General features: G+C 38.9%; 1 protein-coding gene across 4 annotated transcripts in view; it reads left to right on the forward strand.

Moving 5' to 3' along the window:
- The window catches only part of c26h11orf54 (chromosome 26 C11orf54 homolog), a 31,139-nt gene that overhangs the window by 1,273 nt on the left and 10,206 nt on the right, over positions 1-19,660 (forward strand). The window contains exons 2-9 of one of the 4 annotated variants that reach the window (XM_048612489.1): positions 93-191; positions 2,503-2,576; positions 3,985-4,086; positions 7,845-8,021; positions 10,743-10,892; positions 13,249-13,362; positions 15,465-15,653; positions 15,746-16,325. In XM_048612489.1, the coding sequence (XP_048468446.1) occupies positions 93-191; positions 2,503-2,576; positions 3,985-4,086; positions 7,845-8,021; positions 10,743-10,892; positions 13,249-13,362; positions 15,465-15,638 (890 nt within the window). In that variant the 3' untranslated portion in view covers positions 15,639-15,653; positions 15,746-16,325. Of the gene's footprint in view, positions 1-92; positions 192-2,502; positions 2,687-3,984; positions 4,087-7,844; positions 8,022-10,742; positions 10,893-13,248; positions 13,363-15,464; positions 16,326-19,660 lie in introns of those variants that run through there. The other 3 variants (XR_007264822.1, XM_020527469.2, XM_048612491.1) reach the window with 3 other exon arrangements.

The raw sequence follows: 19,660 nt of genomic DNA on the forward strand, positions 1-19,660 counted from the left end.
GTGAAAAATGAGACCATTATTTTCTGCTATACTGCAGATGAACTGGGAAAAAGATATTTTGGGGTAAAATAAGTCTGTTGTTTCCCTTTCAGTGTTGCAGGATGGACTGAAGAAAAACTTTGCAAATGTTCAGGTGTGCGTGGTGGACTGCCCAGACCTCGCACAGGAACCATTCACTTTTGCTGCTGCAGGTTAAGTATAGCTCCAATTGCCAAAGATTTTAAAATCGGCACTTCATAAAATTTTTAGGTTTAAATGCAGGATGTGCATAACAAAGCACCAATGAGCCCTTCCCTTTGTGGGGAAGGCAAGTGGCGAGAATGACGCAGTGTGTATAGAGGAATATAGATAGGTTAAGTATGTGGGGAAAAACTTGGCAGATGGATATAATGTGAGGTTATGTATTTTGGCAGGAACAATAGAAGAGCTGAATATTATTTAAAAAGTGACAGAACAGAGAGATTTGGGAGTTCTTGTCCATGAATCACAAAATGCTAACTTTCAAGTTCAGCAAGTACTAGGGAAGACAAATGGAATGTTGGGTTTTATTTCATAGCAAATGGAGTATAAAAGTAGGGAGGTTTTACTAAAACTACACAAGGCACTAGTCAAACCACAGCTGGAACACTGAACAGTTCTAGGCACCTAATCTCAGGCAAGATATACTGGCATCAAGACAGGCCAGAGAAGGTTCTCGAGCCTGATAGCAGGAGGAACTGTATTTATGAGGAGAGGTCGAGTAGATTGGACCTGTACTCTTTGGGGTATGGAAAAATGAAACATACAAGATTCTTAGAAGGCTTGACAGGATAACTGCGGATAGGTTGGTTCCCTTTTTGTCAAGAGTCTAGGATGAGAGAGTGTAATCTCAGAGTAAGGGATCACATACTTAAGACACAGATGAGGAGGAATTACCTCTGTCAGACTGCTATGAATCTGTGGAATTCTTTACCACGGGGTGCTGTGAGACTGGGTCATTAAGTATATTCAAGGCTGAGGTAGACATTTTTAATCAATCAGGGAATCTGGGGTAATGGGGAAAGAAAGGAAAGTGGAGTTGAGGATTATCAGATCTGCCATGATCTCATTGAATAGTGCACCCAACTCTATGGACTGAATGGCCTATTTCTGCTCCTCCATCTTATGGTTTTCTGATGAGATTAAAAAGAAACAATTGTGCATGTTTGAATATTGTGTTACTAGGATTTTAAATCTAACCTGTGTGAATTCTGTGAAGAATTAGATGTCAAAATACAGAAAAAATGGATGCAATGAAACAAAATAGTAGGTACAAATTTCTCTATTTTAATAGTTGTCAATCTGTTTGCAATGAATAGATGATGAGATTTTGTTAAAATAATGAACGGAAGAATTTAACCAGAATGAGTTAGCAATTTCTTCTAAGTCGTGCATGTAAGTATTGTATGTGGTCACCATGACAATCACATTTTATCTTAATTTGCAACAAGGAGTAAAATTGTCAGAATTACTGCCTATAGAAATGCATTTGCAAAAACAGCAAAAAATTAAATATTTTTCCTAATTCTATCCTATTTTCTTTCTACATTTAATAATTGTTCATAGAACGTGGTTTGTAAAATATTACAATTTGGGGCTAGTTCCAGAGTTAATGATAAAGTACATCTTTGTCAGTCTGCCTTGAGGCCTGGTTGATTAGTCCTGGAAGGGACTAGTCTTGCTTGATTTTGATCCATCAGACAATGTCTTACTCTACAGCGTAGGGATGAGCAAACATGTTAACCAGGTTTACAATTTAACTTCTGATCTGCTAGCTGAGAATCCAAAGATATGCAGTTTAGGTGGATTGGCCATGCTAAATTGCCCATCGTGACCGGGTACGTGCAGGTTAGGTGGATTAGCAATGGGGAGTTCGGGGTTACAGGGGTAGGGTAGAGGGGTGGTCTGGATGGGATGCTGTTCAGAGGATTGGTTTGGTCGGTTCCACACTCTTGAGATTCTATGGATTGTTGTTTTAACATGCACCTACTTTATGTCTGTTGCTTTTTAGCTAAAATGGTATTGCATTGATGATGTTTCTCAAATAAATACACTGCTGACTCAGTTAATGAAAGAACTTTGAATCACATGCACTTTGCACTGTCGTTTAGTTTGAAAACTGGCTGGCTGTTCCAGTATATGTTAATCATTGCACTTTATGCACACAAGCACGTTTTAAACACTGTTGCAATGAAGTCCCTGAAAGGATTGGTGTTATTAATGGAGTAGGAGGTGAAGTATATTCCAGTGTCAAAGACCGGGAAAATGATGAGGGAGAAAATCACTTTGTACGTTCCTTCACCAGTTCAGTTCATTTAGGGTTTCCAAGCAAAGTACGATAAATTGCATTTCTCATTGCATTAAATCATTTGTTTTGCTTTTCATCAGGTTTGAAATCAGTATTTCATTTACATTAATGGTTATTTTACCTATTGAACTCTTACAGTTAATCTTTACTGCAGTGTGTCCCTTTTCTTTAAATAGGGATATGTGGGAAACCTCGCATAGCAGATGTGGGAGGAGTTCCTTATCTTCTACCACTTCCACAAACTGAGAAGGTGAGAGGTGAATTTCCTTTTGATCAGTCTTGTTGAGGTTTGACGTAGAGTCACTGGTAACTGACATGAACACCGACTGATACTGTCCTCATAATGGCCACGAACTAAGGGTATGTGGAAGCTTGTGTGTAGTTCCTTTTAAGCATGAGTGTTTCAATTTAAAAATAATCAACAGCACAGGCAAAAGACTAGTTTATTACACAATTGTTTCCAAAAGCTGTTTAAGTAGAAAGCAATAAAGTTATCAAAATAAAATACAGTTACAAAGATTTAAAGTAAGAATAAAATCTATGTATGCGGATGGAAATGAGATAAGTCTCCACCATTATTGCAGGCCAGGTTATGTTTAATGGAGGTGACCGGAGTCTCGCTCGGTGGCTGGAGAACTGGTCAGAGCACCATGTTGCCTTTTTTTCAAAAGGTCCATTTGCATTGTGCTGTTCAGGCATTTAACTGGGCAGTGGCAGGATCGTGGCCAGTCAGGGGTTAGCAGCTTTGCATTGGTTAGCAGCACCACTGGGGAATACGATGGCTAACGGCAGTACTGCACCCATCTGAGGACCCAGTGTCAGTTGAGCGGAAGCTAGGGAGAGAGCAGCTCAGCAGCAAGGAATATGGATGGTGGGTGGGGAAAATGATGTGGTGAGGGGGGTGGTATGGCCCCCGCTAGAGCACACCCTCCCTGATATTGGATCCCTTTATCAGGGATGTGCACCCCCTGCTCTTCTCCACTTGCCCACCCTCCGTTAACTCAGTTTTTCACTCCACAGATGCTTCCAAACCTGCCGAATTCCTCCAGCAGTTTCTGCTTTTGTTTCAGCCTCCAGCACCCAGAGCTCTTATGTTTGCTTTAATATAACACTTTTTAACACGACATCAGCAGTAAGTTTTTAATTGACCTCCACGTACTCCATGTTAACCAGACAGTTTACTCCAGCTACACTCAATGCTGGCTTTTGAAATGTGTCGGTTTTTAGAAAGAAAAGTCAGAATACATTAATTTGATTCATGTCTTTGTACAGTAAATAGAGGATACAGGAAAACCATCTGAATTGATCGTGAAGCACTTTGGACTAATAGCCTTGTTGCTGTAGATAGTAATTAAACTTCTATGCATTAGATTCAACAACTCTTTCATTCCTACTCCTCACCCCACATTTCTGTACAGTAGTTCAACCTGTTTAAAATGAGAAGAGATCAATCAAAAATGGTCCCAATTTCAGATAAGGCCAGTTTTTATATCGTTTAATTTGAGATAATATTCTTGAGATAATCTTAAGGACCATGAAGCATTGTTTCACAGGGAATAATGTTCCTGATTTTATACATGTTCCTTCTGTCAGGAAATATACAATGGGAGGTTTGTTTTAACATAAAGGGATATGTACATTATTTTTTCCCGTTACAGATCTATAATCTCAATGTTGTTGCTAAGGAAGTGGAACTGCCTGGTGGTTTCATCCTTGGAGCAGGAGCAGCATCATTTAAAGCTATGGGTGTAATTGCAGAGGTACTAATTATAGATGTTTCTTATAAGAGTGATAGCCATTTTTAGGTAACCATTGCAAATACTTCAACATAATTTAATTCCATATTATGTTTGAAAATGGCATATTGAAGTCCAAAACAAAAATCATAAACTTAAAGAAAGACAGTTAGCTAGGTACAAGGGTAGTGTTGTTTGAGGTCAGTTGACTAAAAACCTAAAATAAACCATGGGAAACATTTAAAATTTTGAACGAAAATATGAGGAAAGCCAAATAGAAATAAAGAAACCAAAGGGGAGCTAGTAAAATGTCACGCAAAATGTGAATCTGCATGCTGAGGGATACATGCGCATGCTTGGAAGATTAATTAACAGACCCGAAGCAGACAGTAGGAATAAATGAGGCATTTTTGAGTTGGTAGGCTATAACTATTGGAGTGTTGCAAAGATCAGTCTCAATTATTTACCATCTGTATTAAAGGCTTGGCTGATGAGGCTGAGAATCACGTGTCTATGTTGGCTGGAATACAAAGCTGGGTGGGAATGTAAGCTTTGAAAAAGACATGAAGAATCTGCAGAGAGTTATAGGCAGGTTAAGTGAGCGGGAAGTAAGGTGGCAAATCTAATTTAATGTAAGGAAGTGAGGTCATTCACTGTGGTAATAAGAATAGAAAAGGAGCAGTATTAGGCCATTCAGCCCATCAAGTCTGCTCCGCTGTTTGATCATGGCTGATATGTTTCTCAGTCCCATTCTCCTGCCTTCTCCCCATAACCCTTAATAATTGAGAACCTATCTATTCTCTGTCCTAAATATGCTCAATAACTTGGCCTCCACAGCCTTCTGCAGCTGTGACTTCCACAGATTGACCACTCTCTGACTGAAGAAATTCCTCCTCATTTCAGTTCTAAAGGATCGTCCCTCCACTCTGAGGCTGTATCCCAGGGTCCTGGTCTCTCCTGTTAGTGAAAACATCATCTCCAGGCCTCTCAGTATTCTCTAAGTTTCAATCAGATTTTTGAAGCCGTTCTCAGTTTAGAAAATAGTCTACATCTCTATTCTTCCTGCCAAAGTGCAAAACCTCACACTTTTCCATGTTGTATTCCAATTACCACTTCTTTACCCTCTTTCCTAGCCTGTCTTTCTGCAGCCTCCTCGATTCCTCAACACTACATGTTCCTCCACCTATCTTTGTCTCATCTGCAAACGTAGCAACGATGCCCTCAGTTCCTTCATCCAGATTCTCAATGTATAATATGAATAGTTGTGGTCCCAACACTGAACGGTGTGGAACTCCACTAAATCTGGCTGGCATCCTGAAAAAGACCCCTTTATCCCCACTCTCTGTTTTCTGCCAGTCAGCCAATCCCTTTTCCAAGTCAGTATCTTGTCCCTAACACCATAGGCTCTTAGCTTATTTAACAGCCTCCTGTGTGGTACCCTGTCAAAGATCTTCTGAAAATCCAAATCGAACACGTCCTCTGGCCCTCCTTTGTCTAACTTGTTTATTACCACCTCAAAGAATTAATAGCATAAATCTTTTAAATGTTGATATTCAGAGAGATTTAAGTACTGATGCAAGAAACACAAAAGGTTATAATGCATTTTCAACCACTGAGGTTGCAGCAGGGAGGTTCATTAAGAAAAATGTTGCTGTACAATTGTGGTGTAAGGTGTGAGAATTATATATTCTAATACAATTTATTTTGGATTTTGATTTAGTGGCATGGCGGTTTTGGCTGTGTCTGTGAAGGAGTTTAATGATTAATTTGTCAGGCTATCTAGAGTCAGTTTTTTTAGAAACGTATGACAGAGACATTTCTTGGGGTGATAATGTGAATTCTTTCACATTGGAAGAGTTTAATGATGGAATGGAGTAAATATTGAGGACCATTAGTTTGCTTTCCATTTAGAAGGATCAGGATTTTTTTTGTTTAGGTTAGGAGAAACGGCTAAAGCTTTGAAAGCTTTTGTTATTCAGTTAATTGAGGTCCTGGTTGAAGTTAGATGCGTGAATCAGTTTCTCCTGAAGGAAGGAGATGGTAAAGAATTGTTAGGAAATAGGTTACCTCAGTGTAAGGATTTATCTTTGTAAGCTCCAGACCAGAAGTGTTTGGTTAAAATCAATGTTCTCTGTAAGCTTCTTGACAGTGCAGTACATGCTGAGTGACATGCGAATACTGCTGTGCATGGCCCTCAGTATTCTATGTGGAGGAAAAAATATATTCTACAGGGAACATTGGTTTGAAGGGTGAAGAGGTTATTCGAAGTTGACAAATTCTAAGCTCAGTTATTTAACTAATCAAAGAAGAGGCTACTGAATTCTCAAGACTTGGCGAAATGAAAGAAACAGTTAACTCAAACCTACAGATATAATAGAGAAATAACCTCAGATATTTCAGTACTGTAAAGTGATGATAATGGGATAGATGGGATTATATTTTTAGTGTGTGTTTTAAAATAGTTATATGTAAATAGCTTGTTTTATTCTACTTTCTGTTGTCTTTTACATAATAAAGTTCTATCTTATTGTTAAGACCAGATTTGCAGCATTGTGCGCTTTCGTTTCATTGAACGACCACCTCATGAAATAAAATAGAAGATCTACCAAACTAGACTTCAGTTTTGGATCTGACCTGCCCAGTAAAAACATCTGCTGGGATCATATCACAAATGTAGGGGACCTTACAGAGACCATATCTGAAGTATTATATGGTGTTTAGGTTCCATATTCAAGGAAGAATATACTTGCTTTGGAGATGGTATAATGAAGATTTGTTTGATGCTTGAAATGAGAGGGTTGTCCAATGAGAAGAGCTGGAGTAAATTGAGCTTGTACTCTCTGGAGTTTAGAGGAATGACATATGGTCTCAGTGAGAAATGAAGGATTCCCAAGGGGCTTTACAGGGTAGAAACTGAGTGATTCTTTCTTCTGGCTGGGTAACCTAGTATTTGGGGGCACGATCTCTGGGTTTGATCATCTAGTGCTGAGGTGTGGAGTAATTTCTTCACTTAAGTGTTGTGAATCTTTGGCATTTGTTATCCAAGAGAGTTTGGATGCTCCATCATTGAACATATTCAAGGTTGGGATAGATTTTAATTTCTCAGAGTAGCAAGCTGTATCAGCAGTGTGCAGGACAGTGGAGTTGAGGCAGAAGATCAGTCGTCATCATATTGAATGGCAGAGAAAGCTCAAGGAGCCATAAAATCTACTCCTTTCTTCTGTTCTTAAGAAAATAATGCATGACATTACACAATTCAGTTTAGGCTTCAAATTATTTTAGAAATTTAGTTAGATGTAATGTTACCATGATTTGGCAGGTAATTACTCCACCTGATGTGGTGCTGAACCTTAAGTAACAAGCAGGTCCCAATTTGTTCCTTGAGTTATTCTGAGATAACCAGCAGTCTTTTTTTTTTAGTAAACATGGTCTGCTAGCATTTCCAATTTGTGTAGCCAACCAAATGTATTTTGATGTATTGCAAAAAAAAATCCAATTTGGGAATCATTAAAACTTGTAGATAATTATAATGTAGTAAGCTTCATATAAGAGGAGACTAGTATATTTTGAACATCAATTGAGGACTTGAGACACATTTGTGATATTGGGGAGGGAGTGGGTCCTTTAAGTGGCTTCTACTGAATGCTAATGATTTAAAAAAAAAATTTACATTGTGGGTGTTTCAGTTAATACTTAGAACGGCACTCCAAATGTACTATAAATCTCCTGATGCGATGCGCAAGATAATCTGTTCACTGATTTTGTGGTTTGTTTTACTTTAGCTTATGCCTAATGTCTCGACCAAAGGAAATGGTAAACCTGAAGTGAATCACAGCTATAGTGCCAAAATAGACCCTGCTACGGGTGGGTGTGTTCTTGAGAGATATGGCGAAACATACAAGACCTGTGATTTTGCACTGCTAGCAAACTTGTTCATCAGTGAAGGAAAGCCAGGAAAGGTGAATAGAATTTGATGTATTGAATAAATGCTACTACTGTTATTGTAAGTTATATTCCAGTCTGTTTGTGCCTTTTATGCGGTAAAGATATTTTGTTAAATATTTGTCAAATTCGGATTCAGTTTTTCCAAATGTAAATGATGATCCACAAAGTTGCCTTTCGCTGATCCAGATGATGGTTTTGTGGTAAGAGGAATGTGGCAACATATTTATACAATGCCAGTTATTGTGAGGAAAAGGTCCCAAGGCACTTCATAGATTGGTGCTAAGTTAGGGTTGGGTTAGAGTTGGTGATTTGGTCAGAAGGGTGATTTGGGAAGAGGTGAACAAAACCTCATTCAGAGAGAAAGATGTTTAGATGGGGAGTTCCAAAATATATATATAATCGAAGCAGCTGAGTGTTCTGCCACTAATGGATGGGGTAAAGGGATGGGAGAAGTTACATGGTAGGTAACAGTTAGTGGAACTGTTCACTTTGAAGGAATATATGTCTGGCAGAGATTGCAAAAAACAAATTGTAAGGAATAACCAAATTAGATTCAGACAGAGTACTAACAATTCCAAATGTAATGTGTTAGAAGACCAGAATTCAATACAATCCAGTGTGTTATAGGCCAGTGGCACTGGGTGAGGATCAAATCGCATGGTGCAGAGATTTTGATAAGTTGGAATTAATAGAAGATAGGAAAACAGAAAGAGCGTTGTCAATAGGAGAGCTGAAAGAACTCTTCAAATGCCGGCATCCCATCACCAGTCATCCTTTATTTACAAATGCACTCCCTTTGACAGTAGCACCACCTCTCACTGAGTCAGGCATTTGGGGCTCAGTATCACTGACGTTCACCGTTTTATGTCATCCAGGGCTCCCTGATTGGACCAGATTAACAGCCCCAAACAGGAAACTCATATTTTCTCTCTGGCTGACCTTGTTTCAATCACTGGGGTAGCTCTGGTTTTTACTTAATCTGGTGGAGTTAGAAGTTAGCCTTGATATTGTAGTTAGGACGAGGGGTAAAATGCTCAGCTCGGAGTCCAAAATCATGACCAGATAATATATAGTGCTAATTAACCCAAATGAGTGACCAAGTAAGAGAATACAGATAGTGGTATAGGAATGCATAGTGGCAGAGATTTAGAATGATGCTTTTATTTTTTAGCTGAAGAACATGCAAGTGAAAACAATAGCAACTTTCAATGCTACTTAAGATAGCCTTGCATTTATATAGTGCCTTATCATAAAATTTCCGATGGAATAAGGTAATATTGACTGTTTTTATTTTGGAAATTTTCCATTTGCTTGATGGGACACAAAAATGGCTGAGCATTATTTAGAAATGTAGTGTATAAGTGCCTAATGGAACTATTACTTCTGGATGTGTTAGAAACTTTTGTAGCTTTCCTGTGATCTGATAAATAACCAAAACCAAGCTTTACAACCTACCAAATTTTCATTCCTGAAGTCTGGTCAGTGGAAATGAAGCAGGCTGAGTTGTCCTTTGTCATGTCTCCCACTGTGTGATCTGTGAAGGTAAACGAAGAGTGTAAATGCGTTTTGAAGAATGTGTTCTGAAGAAGGTTCACCCAACCCAAAATGTTAACTTTGCTTTGTCTCCACAGATGCTGCCAGACCTCCTGAGAATATCCAGCAATTTTGGTTTTGTTTCAGATTTCTGGCATCCACAGTTCGTTTGTTTGTTTAGTGTAAATGCATTTGCTTTACAGGTTGTCTGGAAGTTAGGACATAGGGTTGAAGTGATTGTTTTGTGGAAGGACTGGGGATCCAGACAGCTGGCAGGGAATAGCTTGTTTGAAAGAGCATCAATCCAATCATAGCCGCTGACTCCTTGCTGTTGAATGTTTGTGGCTATGGAAATATTCTGAAGAAGGGTCCAGACCCAAAATGTCAGCTTTCCTGCTCCTCTGATGTTGCCTGGCTCTACACCTTGTTACCTCAATGAAGTTACTTTTTACCACAAGAATCACTGATTAACTAACTTCTGCCACAGAATTTTTCATTACTTCTCCAGCTTGTATGTTGCACTGGACAGTTAATAGGTAACACGTTGTACTTTCTATATAATAGACAACAGAAAATACTGAAATACTCAGCAGGTCTGGGGGCATTCTCTTGAGAACATTAAACTTTCACGTCCAAGAGGCGTTGACAAGGATGGTGCTGCTGTTGGCAGGTGTGTTGACCTCTGTCTAGTAATTCACCAATTCATTGACTGTTTGCTCTACCTTTCCAGTCTATGATTCCACTACCAAGCATTGGGCAGTTGTTTAAAAAGAAGTCATTTGTGACGAAAGATCACAGACCTGTAACATTAAACTATTTCCTCAGTTGCTGTCAGATCTGCTGATGATTTCCAACGTCTGTTTTTGTTTTAGATTTACATCTTCCAAAGTATTTTAATTTTTGAATTGTGTTTTCAAATATATTTTAATTCTCTTTCCACATTTTGCATCATGTTTATAAGTCTAGTTACTTTTTCCTTTTTTTGGTGGTCAGTTTGGTATATCAGTTTTGTTTTGGATGAAAATATACAGTGTGATATGTTTAAAAAATAGATTTATGCATTTGAGGCGAATATTATATAGTGAAATTTCAGTGCTAGTATTTAAAATATATTCTTGGATTCATCATAAAATGTGTACACCGATTCTTCTGTTGGTTTTTGACGTATGTTGTAAACAAATAAAAATATTGTCGTAAAACAGGTTGTTCAAGTAAGAAGCAGCAGAAGAACTGGACAGAGTAACTTTGTGAGCTGTATGAGGGAAACCCTTGAACAGCACTATGGAGATAAGCCTGTAGGAATGGGAGGGACTTTCCTCATTCAAACAGGCAAAGCTAAACTTCATGTTATGGTGAGTCTCACATAGTTTTCTACTTAACACTGCAAAAGTGTGTAAGGGTTAAGGTGGAGAAGTGAAGGATAGATATGAATACGGCAGTAACATTGAAATTCCGGTTTCCTTTCCAAAATGTTAGCTGGGTGTGAGAGCTCTTAATGGAAATTTGGGCACATTCTGCTCATAGAAGAACATCTACCCTTGGAGATATGCTGACCAATATTTCTGAGTTGCCTAGGTAAACCCTGAGGGTTTATTAGAGGTTTGATTTCAGAGTAGCTTTCATCAGACTTTCATCATGCTCTGGTTAATTGAAAATTATGCCATCAGAAAGAAAGTTTAATGTTGAAACTCCTTTTATTGTGGAGGGGAGTCTTTCAGCCCTTGCATTTTTGATTAAGTCATGATTCATTTGCATGATTTTTCAAGAAAGATGTTTCTCACTAATACATGGTAATAAAGTTTTATTGTTCTAAATGTATTGTTCATATTTATCATTCAGCCCGACACAATGGCATTCAGGTTTAGCTGTCTCTTACTCCATGACACGCAACTATCCAATATGCAGATACTTACACAGTTTCTGTTGGCTGAATAAGGAATACAAATTCTTCCTCCATAAGAACACAACTTTACTTATTGATCTGAGAGAGATTCGGTGTGAGTGTACAGCTGGGTGGGATGCTCTTCAGAGAGTCGGTGTGATCTTGTTGGGCTGAATGGCCTGTTTCCACACTGTAGGGATTCTATAATTTAAAAAAAAAACTGGTGTTCAGCTCTCCAAGCATGTGCTGGGATACAGCTCAAGTTTATCTCTCTAAATTCATGCAATTTACCAGAGTTGCTTTCCACTCGCTGTCCACCTTCCTGTTGGAGCAGTGCTCTACCTGCAGCTGAGTAACTGGGTTACTCTGCCAGTATCCTGGTTCATCATCCCCACCACGTACAGTCATGGGGACTTGGCCAGATTTGGATCTGGAATTACTGGATCAGTTGCAGGAATTGATATAGTTCTGCATTTCCGTCAGCATGTGTGTCATCTTGGAACCACCTTGACACCAAAGTTAAGCTGAGAACTCTCCAGAGTACAGTACACATAGGTCTTGCTCAGTTATCAGGGCCGTACTACATTCCCTGTTTACATCTGGGTCCGAAGGTAGAGTGGGTGACTGATAGAAATCACCAAAAATAAAAGAAATTACTATTTCAGTTTCAGCTGCCTTAACACCATTGAGCTGCTATTTCAGATCGTAAATCAGAAAGCATACTTGAGGGGGATTGTTAATACAATGAGGATGTCAATCATTGTAATAGCTAGATGGATTACTATTGGTCTTTGTTAATAATTTTGGATACATGAAGTATAAATGTCCAGTTCTTTACCTCCCCACTTCTCAAACATATTTTTGCGCTCGTACATGATGTCATAGAATCCCTACAGTATAGAAGCAGGCCATTCGGCCCATCGAGTTACACCAACCCTCAAATGAGCATCCCACCCAGACCCATCCCCCTACTCTATCCTTGTAAACCTGCATTTACCATGGCTAACCCACATAATCTACACATGCCTGGACATTACGGGGCAATTTAACACGGCTAATCCACCTAACGTGCGCGGAAACTGGAACACCTGGAGGAAATCTGCACAGATGCAGGGAGAATTTGCAAACTCGACACAGTCTCTCGATTGTGGAATTGAATCCAAGTCCCTGGTGCTGAGAGGTAGCAGGGCTAATCACTGAGCCCCGTGCCGCCCCTGTATGTATTGGATTAGTGGAGAATATGCTGAATTCTCATTGGGGTATCTTCAGGGTGTATAGAGTTATATCCTTTAAGGCGCCCAGTCAGGAGATGTCTGTGACCTCTGCCAAGAGCTCACCACATCAACAAGAATTTTCAGAGTGCCTCCAAGCAGCCTTAAAGATGCAGTGATTACATGGCCACACATTGCTGAGAAAAACAAAATTTGTCGCTTGTGAACTGGTGGCTTCAGTGAAAGGTTGACCTCCTTCTAGCCAGCTAGCCCTATTCCCACAGGGTGGGGTGTGTCATAGGTTCAGAGGGATCACCAATAATCATTGTTCTCCAATCACAAATTGGAGTACAGTAGTTACTAGGGGCTGTGTGATACTCCAGGATCTGCCCTGAATTCCTCCTGAACATGGACTTCCTGGAATTGGAAGATATCATTATGGTGTAGAAGTGTTGTTTCTAGATCTTGAACAAGTAGAGAGCGGAGCTTTGAAGGAAAATATTTTGTTTTCTTAACCAATAACACCGGACACCTTTTTTTTTTGTTTTAGGTGATATCTATTGCCATCAGTGGTATTTCTTTGATTTTAAAGTTGTTCAGTTTCTTTTCTTTTAGCCAGAGTTTTCCACCTGTCCTTTGAACAGCAACGAGGCTGTAAATAACTGGCTGAAGTTCTTTGACATGAGTGCTCCTCTCATCTGCCAGTCAGTATTTGTGTCCCGCGATCTGGTAAGAATTAAAATCTGGACCAACTTTTACAGATGTTGGGCATTCTGTGTCCTTCAGGAGCTTTTTAAAAGTAAAGATTAAATTAGATATTTAACAAGAAGTTACATTTGTATCGGATTGATAACCCCAAAAATATCTTTCTTTAAACGTTTGTTTGTTTAATTTGATGTATCCTTCAATAAATGAAGAGTGAGCTTTCTACACTTAGCTGTGGGACAGCCTTCTTTAGCAGGATGCATTGGTGCATGTCTGGAAACTGCAGGCAGTTTGTTAAAATGAATGTTTGCTATGATGAGTCTTCCTTCTGTTAAAAAAGAGTATCTCTTGCACCCAGTGACACAGATGGCCCATTACACTCCCCCGAGGTATTTTTCAGAGGTCTGTCAAGGTTGACGATGATTTCCAAGGTGTTACAGAGATTTTTTTCCTTCTGGGGGTCACATTGAGTTTGGACAGGGGGATATTTGACAGGGGTATGTTTTTATTAAATGTACAGACAGCAAAAACCCATGAACGTGACAGGAGATCTCACACATGCACAAGCAGCCTGATCTGTGAAGCTGGCTCTCTTTCCAGTTAGTGTTTACAGCGCATAGGAAGAGTCTCAGTAAAATCAGGGAGATATTTCTTCACACAAGTCAACCTCCAAAGAACTTCTTTCAAAATTTTAAATTTGTATTGAAATGTTTTTGTCAATCATTGTAGCAGGAAGTGAAAGGTTTGCTGATTTCAGTGAGCTGATGCACCAGAGTTTGACACTGCCCTGAACGCTGATAACAAGAAGTAATGAGAGTGGACGCAAAGATGGCCATCACAATGACGCTTGCACGTGTGCAGATGGGCCTGATGACATCATCTACTGGCGACAGATGCCCCTAAGCCAGAATGAACTTGTGCGTGTACAGCTGATGTCATGACACCCCCCATATGTAATTTTTTTTTTTATTCATTCATAAGATGGGCCAGTATTTATTGCACATCCTAGTTTGCCCATGAGAGGCAGTGGTGAGCTGCCTTCTCGAACTGCTGCTGTAGGTAGACCCACAAGGCTGTCAGGGAAGGAGTTCGAAGGTTCTGACCCAGCAATAGTGAAAGAACAACAACATATTTCCAAGTCTGGATGGTGATAACATCACAATGGCTGTGGAAGTATAGATGGCTCTGAGGCCAAAGCTCCAGGAGTATCTGGGAGCAGGCCTGGAGTGGGGGCACAGGTCACAAAGGAGTGCTGACTATTCAGCCACATGGCTCCTCATGGTGGGCGGGAGAGAGATTGCGGTCTGAGCAGTATTGACAGCACCGGGCACATTTTCCCCTGTTTCACAGGAAGCTCCAGGGCCAGCTCAACAGACTATGTTTCTGCAGCTACATTAATCACTCGCCAGGAGGAGTTCCTGCGCCTTTGTGCTTCTTGCTCCACCTAGAGGTGGCGTCCCTACAACAGATGGCAGGATAACATCCTTGTTTCCGCAAATTGCGTTCCCACTGTCAAGCTGTGTTTGTGCCTGCACACTGTCAGTGTGCCACCTAGTGATGTTCACAATAACCTCAGCTTTTTGCTAACACACTAATTGCAAAGGAAACTTGAACTTTGTGTTGTAGAAATGTTTTATGCAGAATTAATTGGATAACCTGCTTTTTCGCCAAGTAAACAATAGTACAAAAGTTGAATGCTAAATGCTTATGCAACCATAATGCACTTAAATTTGTTTTTACTCTCAAATATTTGAATTATATTTTGATCTTTCAACTTGAGATCCATTTTATAGTGTATTAATCCATGGGTTTTCTGGCACCCTTCTGGTATTTGAGTGTATATTTTTAGAGATTAGAAACCTCAACTATCAAATCAGTGTTTAAGTACTTCATTACTGTTTCAATACATGTTGCTGTTTTAGTTACATTTTTTAGGGTTGATAAAAATGAAAATGTGTTGCCATTTCCCTCATGGCTTTAAACAAAGATGATTTGCAAAATTTTAGTGTTGATTTTTCAATTTCCTAGAAGCAAAATACAGAAATGACCTATCAAAATGTTTACTGGGATTCACTGCATTGGCCCTGTTTTTAAAATGAACTTATTGACCTGTTTTCTTTCACAAGGGATTTGACCTTCGATTGGAGCATACCCATTGTTTCAGCCATCATGGAGAAGGTGGACACTATCACTACGATATTACTCCAGACAATGTGGAATACCTGGGCTACTTTGTACCAGCAGAATACCTTTATCGCATTGATCGTCCTGAGAAGACTCACAAAATAGGACGTGATTAGTCGCACATAATCCAGGTATTTGTGAAATTCATGCATCCCTTAAAGGACTGTTAATAACAGGACTGCATCATACCAGATGACTATTCTTTCTACTTTACCATGAACAGTAGAGACATCGAAACTCAATGGTTGATGGACAACTCTGAAATCGATTTCAATGACCTTTGGTCGTATTGTGATGGCTCTTCATTCCAAACGTAAAGACTTTGGCTGCCTCAAATTCTTAGGAGGTGAAAAGCCAAAACAGAGGATGTTACCTGTACAAAATACCATCATATTTGGAAAATGACTATGATCGGGTCACATGTGTAAGACATCAGTGTTTGTTACCTTGTTCAAAAATGATAGCCGATTATACTCTGAAGCTAGCATACGTCCACGCAGCCAAAGTTTTAAACAGCTGTACCACGAATGTAAGAGAAGGGCTCTCCACCACTGAGACAATTCAACTTCAAGAAGCCTTGTAGCTTACTGGGAACCTCCTGCTTTTACAAGATCTCTCGTCTAGTTAAATCATCCATTCATGTAAGATGTTGCAGACCTGCTAAGAAAGAGGAGAAATAATTCTGGTTGAAATTGTACTTTTATTTTCTTCGTTATGCAATCTTTTAAATTGTGCCATCTCATGCACATATACAACCAGTGAGGCGCATGTGTGATAATAAATAATCTTCATTTTTAAATTCACAAAAGCTTGCTGCTGGTGTCATTACACTGGGTCTATTTTCTTTGAGAGTAGGAAAAGTTACTTACATCACACTTAACAACACTTTGATCATGGAGAACAATGGTACATGTAAATTCTGTCCATGACAGTAACACTTCTAATTCAGTCCATCATGCAATGCATACTGAAACATCAGTGCTGTCATTACACTTGACTGAAATCCTGATGATGAGTGTAATAATTTTCTCTACTATGTCAAATTGAATTGTGAAAACCAGTCAACAGTATAATTGCAGCATTTATCCACTCTTAACTAGATTGTGCTTGGAGAGAGCATTTTGAAATGTGTGGAAATTAGGTGAAATCCAAGTGGTTTCAGGTCTGTCATTGGTGTTGAAGAACTTGCACTAGTGAAGTACTTTTTCTTTCAATGGCTCATTTGCGTTAAGCTTGATAATATAGTTGTCTAATTTGTATTGTATAGTCTTCAGAATTGTGTGGACAATTATTTTTGTTTAAAATGAATGCGGGTAATCATTTCAAATGTAAGTTTGACTCCATTTTATATGTATAGGTCAACATTAAGATCTAAAATTATTATTCAACCGTATAATACTGTAGAATATCAAAGTTCATTAATTCAAGATTGTGATAGTGAAGATCAATGATTTGGATTTTTTTTTATAGCAATTCACCTTTTTAGCATTTTACTTTTTCCAGTTAATTTGAAGTAGTGTTGGAAAATATGTTTCATAAAGTGCATTAGTGAAGATATAGACTGAAGAAAACATTTAATTCTGGTTGTTTAATAATAGGTAATGAACTATTTTAGCTTCCATTTAGCTTTCAAAGAATGGTAAATAATTGGTTAACAGTATCAAATTAGAGGGAGGTAGTGGTGTGGTGGTAATTGCATTTGATGATTAATCCAATTAACTGGGGTAATTCTCCAGGGACATAGGTGAGATTTTAATACCAGATTACAGTTGTGGTTAACACAAAACTAATTTTGATTATCACAAAAACCTGTCAGATTCATTGGCATCCCTTTAGGGAAGGATGATCTACCATCTTTGTACAAGTGACCCTAGATACACAGTATTGTGGTTCACTTTTAACTGCCCTCTGAAATATCCAAGCAAGCTACTCCGTTCATGGACAGTCAGGGATGGATAACACGAGCTGCCTTTGCCCACATCACATGAAGTTCTTAAATTTTTTTTTAAAAAACCTTTTTTTTTTAATATAATCGTGACCTCAGTTTGGAAACCGGACCATAGTTGATTCCGTTTTGGTGGAGATAGCTGGCACAATTAAGGAGATGAAAATAGACTTTGCAATCTGCAAATGATGCCCCAGAAATTTGAAATACTGGGTAATGGATTGCTGGTAAAAAGTACGGGAAAATATATAGGAATTGTTTAAAGTAATGGAAAAGTACAACAATAAAAGAAATAGAAGAGGAATGACAGTTAAATCACAGCAGGGGGTTATCAAATCTGATCCAGAAGTTACAAATCTAATAAGTATGGAATTTTAATTCCTACTATGATTTTAAAAAAAAAACTACACGTTGAGCTAAATCACGAGTTTAAAAAACAGTATATTCGGTTTTTCTGTGTTAATATTTTGAGTCCAACTTTCAACTCGAAATATTAACTTTTCTGTCTCCACAAATGCTGCCAGACTTGCTCAGTTTCTCCAGCATTCTCTGTCTTTATTAACAATAGATGTAGACTTTTCAATAAAACTTGAATTTGCTTTGAATTTGATAGAATTGTTGCTGTCTCTGTTAGTTTGTATATTGTGGGAATGCTTGATTTTTCTCCAACTGGGGAAAAAAAATACACTGAATGAGAACACCATGCAAGGTTGTGTCAATTTCTGTTTTTGCTCTTCCATTGATCAGTGAATGAACTATACAGTATCCTGTCTTCTTAAAAAATTCATTCATGTGATGTGGGAATCACTGGCTAGGCCAGCATTTACTGTACGTCTCTCATTAGCCAGACAGCAGTAAATAGACAAGAATATTGCCGTGGATCTGGAATCAATATAGGCCAGACCAGGTAACGATGGCAGATTTACTTCCCTGAAGGACATTAGTAGACCACCAGCTAGTAGGGTTTTTATGACATTGGCTATGGTTACATGGCTAGTTTTTAATCCCAGACTTTTATTGAATTCAATTGCGATGGTGGGATTCTAACCCCTGTGCCCAGAACATTAGCCTGGGGTGCTGGTTCTGATGAAGGGTCACCCAACACGAAACATTAACTCTGCTTTCTGTCCACAGATACTGCCAGACCTGCAGAGTTTCTCCACTATTTTATGCTTTTGTTTCAGACCACCCACATCTGCAGTTCTTTGTTGGTTTTATTGCTGGATTAGTAATCCAGTGACGTGACTGCTTTGGCAGCACCATCTCTTCATATTAAAATCCTGGACCACCATCCCTGACAGCACTATGGGTGTACATACATTCCAAGAACTACAGGGGTTCAAGAGGGCAGCTCATCTCCACTTTCTCAAGACTGGATTAGTACAATTCAAATTTGAAAGTATTTTTTGATAAACCGAAATTATTTTGGAAATGAAGCTTACCGAACAAAAATTGCTTTCGCAATTTTACCCATTTATAAATGGGCACTGTAGTTAGAATTGTCAATTCATTTTCAAAAATACACTTTTCATAGAATCATAGAATCCCTACAGTGTGGAAACAGGCCCTTCGGCCCAACAAATCCACACCGAACCTCGGAGCATCCCACCCAGACCCATCCCCCTATAACCCACCTAATCTACACATACCTGAACAGTATGGGCAATTTTAGCATGGCCAATCTACTTAACCTGCACATCTTTGGACTGTTCAAGAGGACTGTCTGCATGAGGTTTTACATGTACAAAGAAATGAGGCAACAGAAGAATTTTAGAAAGGAGGGATGAGTATTTTAAAATCTAGGCATTTCAGAGTTAATAAATTATATCAAGTAGAGATATAAATTGATCTGAAGTGGTAGATATCTGCTCCAGTATCTTTCTCTACTATTTCTATTCTGTTCTTCAAATAATTCAACAAGGTTGATCAAGTATAACCTTTTGAAATCAGCATTGAGTGTATTTCTGTTTTCTAGTTCTTTTTCTCCATTACAACTTTCAGTAAAACTTTCATTATCTTTTCTACCATTGACATTAAGCACACTGTATAGTTTCAGAGATAGTAGGAACTGCAGATACTGGAGAATCCGAGACAACAAGGTGCAGGGCTGGATGAACACAGCAGGCCAAGCAGCATCATAGGAGCCGAGAGGCTGACGTTTCGGGCCTAGACCCTTCATCAGATGAAGGGTCT

Source organism: Rhincodon typus, chromosome 26 (assembly GCF_021869965.1).
Source record: "Rhincodon typus isolate 14 chromosome 26, sRhiTyp1.1, whole genome shotgun sequence".
Lineage (NCBI taxonomy): Eukaryota > Metazoa > Chordata > Chondrichthyes > Orectolobiformes > Rhincodontidae > Rhincodon > Rhincodon typus.